The following is an 11243-nucleotide window of genomic DNA, read 5'->3' as shown; positions in this document are numbered from 1 at the left end:
AGATAAGTGACCTGGAAGACAGAATCGTGGAATTCACTGATGCAGAACAGAATAAAGAAAAAAGAATAAAAAGAAAGACAGCCTAAGAGACCTCTGGGACAACATTAAATCCAACAACATTCCCATTATAGGGGTCCCAGAAGGATAAGAGAGAGAGAAAGGACACGAAAAAATATTTGAAGCGATTACAGTTGAAAACTTACCTAACATGGGAAAGGAAACAGCCACCCAAGTCCAGGAAGCACAGAGAGTCTCAGGCAGGATAAACCCAAGGAGAAACATACCGAGACACATAGTAATCAAATTGACAAAAATTAAAGACAAAGAAAAATTACTGAAAGCAACAAGGGAAAAATGACAAATAACATACAAGGGAACTCCCATAAGGTTAACAGCTGATTTCTCAGCAGAAACTCTACAAGCCAGAAGGGAGTAGCATGATATATTTAAAGTGATGAAAGGGAAGAACCTACAACCAAGACTACTCTACCCAGCAAGGATCTCATTCAGATTCGATGGAGAAATCAAAATTTTACAGACAAGCAAAAAACAAGAAAATTCAGCACCACGAAACCAGCTCTACAACAAATGCTAAAGGAACTTCTCTAAGTAGGAAACACAAGAGAAGAAAAGGACCTACAAAAAGAAACCCATAACAATTAAGAAAATGGTAATAGGAACATACATATGGATAATTACCTTAAACGTGAATGGATTAAATGCTCCAACCAAAAGACATAGGCTCGCTGGATAGATACAAAAAGAAGACCCATATATATGCTGTCTAGAAGAGACCCACTTCAGACGTAGGGACACATACATACTGAAAGTGAGGGGATAGAAAAAGATATTCCATGCAAATGGAAATCAAAAGAAAGCTGGAGTAGCAACACTCATATCAGAAAATATAGACTGGGAACTGAGCCAACGCCCCGGGGGAGGAGAGGGGTGGGACAGGCATCGGGGCGGGACTCCATCCGCCCTGCCCAGCCCCGGAGGGAGAGAGCAGAGGATCCGGGCACCAGCCGAGTAGCCTGGCACTATCTCTACCTGCGGCGAGTTGCCGCCACAGCCGCCGCCGGGCTACCCATCCCACACCGCCAGGGGGCCCAACGCAGCCTGCATCAGCGCAACAGACGCACGGGGGCCACGGCCCCAAAGCCGGCGCCGCTGACGTCAGGCCGACATCAGAGGGGATGCCGTGGCGGCGCGGGGGCTGGGACGGCGAAGGAGGGCGTTTTCGGAGCACGGCGCCGGGCTGGGGCCGCTGACGTCGGGCTCAGGTGCGCGCGCTCGCTCGCCCGCCCGCCCGAGCGCGGCCCAGATGGCGGCCTGCAGCGGGCCGCGGCGAGAGGGTGAGAGTCCGTGCTTTCCGAGGGAGCTGCGCCGTCCTCGGCCCCGCGGCGTCGCACCGCACCCGAGAGGATGGAGAGCCTCTCCCGACGCCCCAGCAGGGCCCGCGATCCCACGCTGGCCGGCCCTCGCTAGCTGCTCGAAATTTGCATTTTATCCGCCACCTAGGCCTTGTCTGCTGAGTCAGTGGCATTGTGGTACCAAAGAAATGGAAGAAAAGGAGCGATGTGACCGACTCCGTTCGGTCCTCCTGCCTTGAGGCCTATTTGGCATTTGCAGAAAGGAAAATACAGCAAGAAAATCGTGTTTTTTTGGAAGGGGTAGAAGAGGAGGGTGGAAGAAGGAAAACAAGGTCTTAGATTTTATATGATTTTTTTAAACTTCTGCACTTCGACAGTGGTGGCAAAATACACTAAATCCAAAAGTTATCTTTGTTTTGAGAAGAGGGGGATTATTGTTCCTTTTGATTACAACCTTTTCTCCCCGTGACAAAGCATAAATCATGGACACCAGAAAATAAGGTAGACCTCAGGAATCCTGCAAAAACTGAGAAGCTTACATTCCTCCTCAGGAGGGAAGAGTGGGGTGTTTTTAGCCCTCTCTGGAACCTAAAACGAAAAACATGAGTTGCGTGCCATGGAAAGGAGACAAGGCCAAATCCGAATCATTGGAGCTGCCCCAGGCTGCACCCCTACAAATCTACCATGAGAAACAGCGCAGGGAGCTTTGTGCTCTGCACGCCCTCAATAACGTCTTCCAGGACAGCAATGCCTTCACCCGGGACACGCTGCAAGAGATTTTCCAGAGGTTGTCTCCAAACACCATGGTGATGACCCCCCACAAGAAGAGCATGCTGGGAAATGGGAACTACGATGTGAACGTCATTATGGCAGCACTTCAAACCAAAGACTATGAAGCCGTTTGGTGGGACAAGCTCAAGGATGTCGGAGCCATTGCTCTCACTAACGTTATGGGCTTCATCATGAATCTGCCCTCCAGCCTGTGTTGGGGTCCACTGAAGTTGCCACTCAAAGGGCAGCACTGGATCTGTGTTCGAGAGGTGGGAGGTGCCTATTACAACCTCGACTCCAAACTGAAGACTCCCGAATGGATTGGACGCAAGGGCGAGCTCAGGAAATTTCTAAAACATCTTTTGCGAGGAAAGAACTGTGAACTCCTGCTGGTGGTACCAGAAGAGGTGGAGGCCCATCAGAGTTGGAGGGCTGATGTGTAACACAGTTCTACCCAGCCTTCCCTCACCTCAAACCCCGAAATCCTCTGTGATGTGCTGTGGCCTCTACAGTGGGTCTGCCCTTGCCACGTCCCCAAACATCTCAACGGGTTTTCCCCCTCAGGTTTGACAGTGCAATAGGACAGACGTGTAGACTGTTACAGAACCAACCAGTGTTACTTGTTCTGGGAAAGGAAAGTGGGAGCTCTGTGTGCTTAGGGCAAGTTATGGAAGACTTTTGTTTTATTTAAGAGAGGAGAAAGAAAGGTGGGTCTTAGCTCATTTCCCCATTTCTCTGAGGACTTGGCAGAGGCTCTGCTGGAGTTCACTGCTACTCTGACTCACCTGGAGATGTTGCCTTCAATTCCCCTTTCCTGGCAACCAGTGGATCTGAAGACACAGTACAGGCAAAGCCCATGTTGACGGGTTTGAAGGACTTAGAGCAAAAAGGCCTCTTAGGAAACCATCTCCAAAACTGCAGCAGCAGTACAGCATGCTGTCTCCAACACTTAATGCAGCCCTTACCCCATTTTTAAGAGTGGTTTATGGCCATCCTTGGAGTTTTATAATGAAAAGTTCTCTAATATTCCATGCCGGGTGGTTGAATCCTGCAACAGTCTAGTGTGACAGGGTGAGCTAGATACCTAAGAGGATGTGGCCAGAACCAGGCTGGGGAAGGCATGGGCAGCTTGTCCTCCTCACTCCATCATCATCCCTCCCACTTCACTGCATTGCACTGGTTTAGGAGGCTTTGGGGCACAAGATAGTCAAAAGGGCAGTTTTTCCAGCTGACCCACTCTGGCAAAAATCAGGAAAAAAATAAGACTGCCTTTGACATCAAATTCTACTAGTTTGAGACAGAGTTGGGCAAGGAAAGTATTGGGAAGATAAGCCTTCAGAAACTTGGAGCAGCTAGAATGGGTAGAAATCCTAGGCTTGGAGTCACTATAGTGACAAGAAGCAGAGCCCTCACATTGGGTGGACATGTGCATTACGCTTTGTCATCTCTCTGTAGCTTCCTTTACAGATCAACTGAGAATAGACCTACCCCCTACCTCTTTAAATAGTTGTAGGCCACTATTCTCCCTGTAACTTGGGAAAACAAAAGAAGTAAGGGTCATACTACACCGCCTGTAACCACAGGGGCTGTGGTTTTCTCAGGGCAGGCGGGCAGGCAAGGATGGCCTGTCCAGCCCTCACAAGTCAGTGTTTTCGGCAGGTCTGAGAGCTGCCCCACTGGCCAGACCTCTCCAATAGCAGAGCCAGCCTGGGACTTGCATGTCCAGCCTGAGCAAGCTTAACAGGATGAAGCTGAGGCTTTCTCCCCACTGTGACTGGAGTGCATGTGTACACCAGCACTTTTCCTGCACATGTATCTTCAATCCAACAAGGCCATTTTTTATGCTGGGTAACAGAGGCCACCAAGTGGCAACTGCATTACACCCTCTCAGCAACTGGCCGCATTCTCTTCCACACCATTTTCTACACCAGACCTGCTTGGCACCACAGCTCTTCGCCACTGCACAGACATTCCAACCACCACCAGCCAGAAGTTACAGCCAACGTTGCTGATTGTCACAAGCAGGACCTTGGGTCCACTGGCACTGTCAGTGATGTAAGCCATTTCCTGGGAGGAGAAGGAAACTCCTCGCCACCAATCTGCTGGGGCCTGTGCAAATGGCACTTCAAAGGAGTCCCCATGAGCCAGTAGGATATATGCAAAGACGCTTAAACATTTCAGGGCTGGTTTCTCTGTTCATATCCAATTCTGGTGCTTAGGAACAGGAACCTATGCTGATGCCCAAGGGCAAAAAGCCCCACTTCCTTTAAGAAAGGGGGCAGTCCTGACCCTGATGCCCAGTAAGGGGCAATCCTAGGCTTTTTGTTTTTCTTGCTTTTATTCCTTTTTGTTGGCCTTGTGCTGGGTTTGTTTACAAAAGATGTATTTTGTTTAACCAAGTATTAAAATAAACTCCAGATGGATTAGAGACGTAAATGTAAGACCAGGCACTATAAAACTCTTAGAGGAAAACATAGGAAGAAGATTCTTTGCCGTAAATCACAGCAAGTTCTTTTTTGATCCACCTCCTGGAGTAATGGAATAAAAAACAAAAATAAACAAATGGGACCTAATGAAACGTAAAAGCTTTTGCAAAACAAAGGAAACTACAAACAAGATGAAAAGACAACCCTCAGAATGGGAGAAAATATTTGCAAATGAATCAGCAGACAAAGGATTAATCTTCTAAATATATAAACAGCTCATGCAGCTCAATATTAAGCAAACAAACAACCCAATCCAAAAACGGGCAGAAGACCTAAATAGACATTTCTCCAAAAAAGACATACAGGTGGCCAAGAAGCACATGAAAAGCTGTTCAACATCACTAATTATTAGAGAAATGCAAATCAAAACTACAATGAGGTATCACCTCACACCAGTTAGAATGGTTATCATCAGAAAATTTACAAACGGCAAATGCTGTAGGGTGTGGAGAAAAGGGAACCCTCTTGCACTGTTGGTGGGAATGTAAATTGATACATTCAATTTGTATGAACATACCAAGTCACTATGGAGAACAGTATGGAGGTTCCTTGAAAAACTAAAAACAGAATTACCATATGATCCAGCAATCCCACTACTGGGAATATACCCAGAGAAAACCATAATTCCAAAAGACACACGCACCCCAGTGTTCACTGTAGCACTATTTACAATAGCCAGGTCATGGAAGCAACCTAAATGCCCATCGATGGATGAATGGATAAAGATGTGGTACATATATACAATGGAATATTACTCAGCCATAAAAAGGAACGAAATTGGGACATTTGTAAAGATGTGGATGGATTTAGAGACTGTCATACAGAGTGAACTACGTCAGAAAGAGAAAAAAATATTGTATACTAACGCATATATGTGGAACCTAGAAAAATGGTACTGATGAACCAGTTTGCAGGGCAGAAATAGAGACACAGATGTAGAGAACAAACATATGGACACCAAGGGGGGAAAGTGGCGGGGAGTGGGTGGGATGAACTGAGACATTGGGCTTGACATATATACACTAATACGTATAAAATAGATAACAAATAACCTGCTGTATGAAAAAATAAATAAAACTCAAAAATTAAAAAAAAATAAAATTAAAAAGAATTTCTTCCCTTCCCATAGACCTATTTATATGAATGAATTATTTCCACGCTTATATCTATAAATACAAAAAAGAGGAATAAAACCTACCTTGAACCAAAAAATAAAAAATAAAAAACAGAACCTACTGGTTATACAGAGGAAAACCCTATCAGGGCACTTGCTCCAGTGGTAAACAATTCTGAAGTTGGTCAGAGGTGGGGAATCGTCTCCCATGCAGCCAGCAGCACCCCCGCAAGGAGCATCCTCATTGCAAATCTGGGGGACCGAGCCGAGGCGTCTCTCAGTAAATGTGAGCTGAGCCCCAGGCCAGCTGCTGCCGAACTGTTCCCACCCTTCCCAGGGAGAACACCTGAATGTGTGCAAGGACTTGAAAGCCTACAGGAAGGGCCGTGGAGCCACCCCAGCGACAGCACACCAGCCGACTTGGTGCCTGCAGGCCAGCCAGGACGGTCCTGGCCCCGGGCGCTCTTCTGGAAGCTTTCCATTTCCCTGCCTGAGGTACCCCTCCTGTCCCGGCCCCCACTGCTTTTTTCCTTCCTTACCTATGCCCGGGGAGAAATTCCAGCGGCAGGTATGGGTGACACATCCTCTTGTTTAGCAGGTGGCAGCCCAGCAACTCCTGCAGAAAGTCCAACAGAGCCCCACTCACACCAGGCCACCCACAAAGCCGTGGCCCCTCACTCCCTCCCACCAGCCGAGCCCCGACACTGCTGACGGGGCAGAGAATATGGCGTCAGGCACAGCTACAGGGGCTCTTGCTGCCTGGAGCGGTGTTTATATTGAGAGGTTATATTGAGAGGTTATATTGACCTCAACACAGGCACACCTGGGGAGGGCTGGCCGGCAGTGTCAGGCTGCCTAGGTCAGCCAATCCTCGACCCTCAGGGGCTCACAGCTGCAGAAAATGGACCTTGATGAACAGGCCAGGTCCAAGGAACAGGTGTGGCCTCCTGAGAGTCAGGATAGACAAGGGGCTGCAGCTCTGGCTTGTTTTCTAATCATTTTATCTGGCCCATGAGTAGGAGACAACTTCAAGAAGACCCTCTCCTAATGAGAGGAACCCAGGAGTCAGGGAGGGGAGGGGTGGTGGGTGGAGACAGAGGCCTGGCGTTCAGGCTGCAGTGGAAGCCTCTGGAAGACCAGGTGGAGGGAGGCCGCACAGACTGTAGATCAGGGTCACACACCTGTCTGAGCTGCTGTTTGTTAGTTCAAGTCCTGCTCTGAGGTGCTCTGTGTCAGCTCTGAGCGACAGGTGAGCTGAGGGTGCTCTGCAATGAGGGCTATGTGCACGGTTCCTGTGTGCCCAGCCCTGCCGGGGTACCTGCCCAGGGCAGCTCCGTATCCTGGGAGGGCCCTGCCCATGAGATTCCCGTGGGCTGCTGGGTACGTGCTCAGGCGAGCTCCATATCCTGGGAGGGGCCTGACCATGAGAGCCCCGTGGGCTGCTGGGTACCTGGTAAAGGACGTCAGGATAGTCAGTGAAGCCACTGAGGATATACATCCAGTAGTTCCTAATTCCTACATCCTGCTGGTCATCCTACCATCCACCAGGACCTAGTATTCTGTATTAGACTTAAAAAATGCCTTCTTCTGTATTCCATTAGTCCCAGAGTCCCAACAAATTTTGGCTTTTGAGTGGCAGGACTCAACATACAAGGAAAACAATACTGCTGGACCATCCTGCCCCAAGAGTTCAAAAATTCCCCCACCATCTTTGGGGGAAACTTCAGCTAAAGACCTAAAAGATCTACCTCTGGAGAAGGGAAACTTCCTTCAATATGCAGACGACATTCTGATCGCCAGCCCTACTAAGGAGGTCTCTGAGCTACGTAGCCAATAAAAGATAGAAGGTGTCCAAGTAAAAGCCTCAAATATCACAGACTAAGGTGACCTGCCTGGGCTTCATTCTCACAGAAGGTCGGAGAAGCCCATCCCAGGAAAGGGAAGAAGCCACTTGCAGCCTTACCCCTTCTAAAACTAGAAGACAGCTTAGGGGTTCCTGGGGAGGCCGGGGTTTGCTGCATCTGGATCCCTAACTACAGTCTAATAGCTGGGCCTCTATAGGAAACACTGAAAGGAAAAGATGATGATCCTTTCGAATAGAATCCAGAAGCGGCCTTTCAATAATGGAAAGAGCAATCAATTCAGACCCTTGCCCTGGAACTCCCTAATTTAGCTAAACCCTTTGACCTTTACATTCCCATAGAATGTGAATCGCCCTTGGAGTATTAGTGCAAAAACTGGGACCACTTGAAATGGAACAGCACAAGAATGCCCTCCAGGGAGGAGAAACTACGGTCACCAATGGCTTGGCCCGCCTCCCCATCCGGCCAGGATACTGGGGGTATCTAAAAACCTGGAAATCAGCAGCCCGCAAGGCCAGCTCCCTCCTAAGGGAAGAGGACCCCACGTGGTAATCCTAACCACCAACCATGCCCTGAAGTTGCAGGGGTCGCTCCGTGGGCACGCTGACCTCGAGTGAGGAGGCCCTCCAACTCCAACCTCCAGAGAGACAACCAGGGGCAACGGGCCCCCATGACGACTCGTGTGACCATCACTTGACCTGGAGCTTCTCTCAGAAAACAACAAGGGTGTGCCCCAAAAGAGCAGACTACTGCTTGCAGGACTTACTGCACCCAGAGGGGAGCTAATAAGCTTGGCAGGGGAACCGTATATCATGCTGTCACAATAGAAAAGCCTACAGACACCACGGTGACGGCAGCCAATGAGACCAACTGGACTCCTGGCTACTTCAAAAGGCCGTTGACTCAGTGGCTGTCATGGTCCTGGATCACCACCGGCCCTGGACTGTCTGGGAGTTGAACGGTCTGGGCTCTGACACCTGGTGCTGTTTGTACGTTAATCCAGGGGCCTAACTGAAGAAAGTGCAGACTACTGGTCAGAGCATCTAGGCTGGCAGAAACCGTCAGCCTAAGGTGGCCAAACAAATGTGGGGCGGGGTAAAACCGGCCCCCCCAGCGTCTCTGCGCATCTCTTTCCTGGACCCTTAAAGGTCCTTAGAATCTATAACACTTCCAATGCTGGTGCTCAGGTGGACGAGAGGTGAGGCAGGAGGCCTGGGGACAATCAACCTCACCTGTAGGCTGCTGGGGAGAAGTTCTGCCCCTCCCCCCGGGTATGAGGACTCCCAACTCAGCACGAAGCATTTACAGAAGAGGGGTCTGCACCCACAGTGCCCCAAGAATGAGGAATGGGACAAAAGGCAGAGGAGGGGTTTGTCACCCGCAGAACCATGAAAAATTCCTGGGAGATAAAAATAGAATCTGGGCAATAAAATAAAGTCTAACCTTTTTCTCCTTTGTGCTTTTTCTAATTTCACTTGCTCCTAGCTTTCCACATGCAGAGGTCCCACACCCGGCACTTCAGACCAGATTTCCTAGTGCAAAATGGCTGGGCTGACACCTCAGCTCGCGGGACCCGGTGCAGACCCGGCGACATAGAGCCTGAGCTGCAGCCAAGCCGGACCTCGGGAGCTCCGTCCCTCCCTCCCGCTGACGCCGCCGGGATCCCTACACAGCAGCCCGGCCCACAGCCCGCAGGGGAGCGCACGCTCTCACCTCTCCATTCTCTGATTAAAGTATCAAGTTTTCCGGATTTCCCTGGTGACGCAGTGGTTGGGAGTCCGCCTGCTGAAGCAGGGAACGTGGGTTCGTGCCCCCGTTCCGGGAAGATCCCACATGCCGCGGAGCGGCTGGGCCCGTGAGCCATGCCCGCTGAGCCTGCGCGTCTGGAGCCTGTGCTCCGCAACGGGAGAGGCCACAGCGGTCAGAGGCCCGCGTACCGCAAAAATAATAATAATAAAGTTTTCCTTTGCTTCTGAACCAAACTCAGTCTCGTTCTGTTGGCTCCAATGACACTGGGCAGGGGGACCCTTGTTGAGACCCATTCTGGAGGATCAGTGACGGAATTTGAGAACATTGTAACTTCAATGAACAGATGTGTGAGCCAAACTGTAATTAACAGAGAGCAGTGTATAAGCCTCGGGTAAAATAAGATGTTTCTGACACTTCCATTTGATATTTCCATCACTTTATTATAAACAAGTTCAGTGAAGGGCTTTCGTCTTATTTGTCAGGTCAAGTTTAGAGAAACTAAGTGATTTTTTTTCCAAGGATGTACATCTAATAATCTGGGCTGAAGTTTCAATCTTCTTTTGAATAATTTTCTATTGAAAATGACACCCCTCTTTCAACTCCCCCATTTCTGAGGAATATAAAATCCTACAACTTATTGTTACCAAACGGGAAAGGCGGGGGGAGGAATAAATTAAGAGCTTGGGATTAACATATACACACTGCTATATATAAAATAGATAATAAACAAGGACCTACTGTATAGCACAGGGAACTACACACAACATTTTGTAATAACCTATAAGAGGAAAGAATCTGAAAATGAATAGATATCTATATGTACATCATCTATAAACGCCAGAAAAAATGGAACCTAAGGGAGACCGATGATGACCGCTTCTGACACTCAAGACTTCAATCATCTAAAGCTTGGACTCTGCCTACTGTCCAAGGCCCTTCATGAACGTGCAAGTACCCGTAGCTTAAAACATCCCCAGTTTTAGGGTTCGGGGAGACACTACTTTGGAAAGGTCCCTGGCGTTCCCCTTACTTGGAGGGGACTCTTCCTACACCTAAAACATGCCTGTCACCCCCAGAGGATGGTACACCGTCTGATAAGGAAGTGTTTGGAAAAGGCACCTCATCTCCTCATCTCCAGGTGCTCGGGTTCCCCCTGCAGCCTCTTTCCTAACAATCTCCCCACTTGGGGAAGTCAGCACCTTCAACACCCTGTTTCACACAGTTTGGAAGTTGTCTGGAGGATGAAGCGGAAGAGGGGAAACCAATGAGAGACAAGCCCTAGGTGTTTGGACAGGCACATGCCACGCTAATTTCCAATCAGGAAGAGGAACTGACCAAAGGCTCACTTTACCCCTGGAACCAGAATAGGGCTTGAAGCAATCCTACTGTTTTGTGGCCCGTTCCCAAAAATACTAGTTGAAAAATGGAGCTCAGGGGCACTGCAATTCACAAACCAGCAGGTTTGTAAATGATACCTATCATTGAAAAATGTCTTGAGGTAAGTCATCGAAAAGGACTTGTAATCAAGGCACAATTGCAGGAAAGGGATTTCAAGAGGTAGAATGGACTCGTCATTAAAGCACATGAAAAGCGGCTGAACTTTGCCAATGATGCAGTTGGCCAAAAAGGGCGTATGCGTTTGTCCTGAATATATTCAGGACAAACGCATACGCCCTTTTTGGCCAACCAAATAAGCAGGCAATGCAAATTAACACTACAAAGAGGTATCACTTCGCGTCATTCAGAAGGGCCATCCTCACAAAGTGTAAAAACCAGAAATGCAGGACAGGGGGTGGAGAAAAGGGAGCCCTGTTACGCTGATGGTGGGGATGTAAATTGCCAAGGCTATTCTGGAGAAGTGTATTGTGTTTCCTTAAAAGTCTAAAAA

General features: G+C 48.8%; 1 protein-coding gene across 1 annotated transcript; it reads left to right on the top strand.

Annotated features, from left to right (window-relative positions):
- Window positions 1-1327: 1327 nt before the first annotated feature.
- Window positions 1328-2829, top strand: LOC101274150 (josephin-1-like). Its single transcript, XM_033437629.2, has one exon. It carries the CDS (start codon window positions 1976-1978, stop codon window positions 2585-2587), a length of 612 nt encoding a protein of 203 aa, XP_033293520.1. The 5' UTR covers window positions 1328-1975; the 3' UTR covers window positions 2588-2829.
- The last annotated feature ends 8414 nt before the right edge of the window (window positions 2830-11243 follow it).

Source organism: Orcinus orca, chromosome 9 (assembly GCF_937001465.1).
Source record: "Orcinus orca chromosome 9, mOrcOrc1.1, whole genome shotgun sequence".
Taxonomy (NCBI): Eukaryota; Metazoa; Chordata; class Mammalia; order Artiodactyla; family Delphinidae; genus Orcinus; species Orcinus orca.
The sequence above is the reverse complement of the archived record's forward strand: the minus strand, read 5'-3'. Positions and strand labels throughout refer to the sequence as shown.

Excerpts from the sequence above, each read along its gene's own strand:
- LOC101274150 (XM_033437629.2), top strand. The coding sequence starts at position 1,976 with ATGAGTTGCGTGCCATGGAAAGGAGACAAGGCCAAATCCGAATCATTG.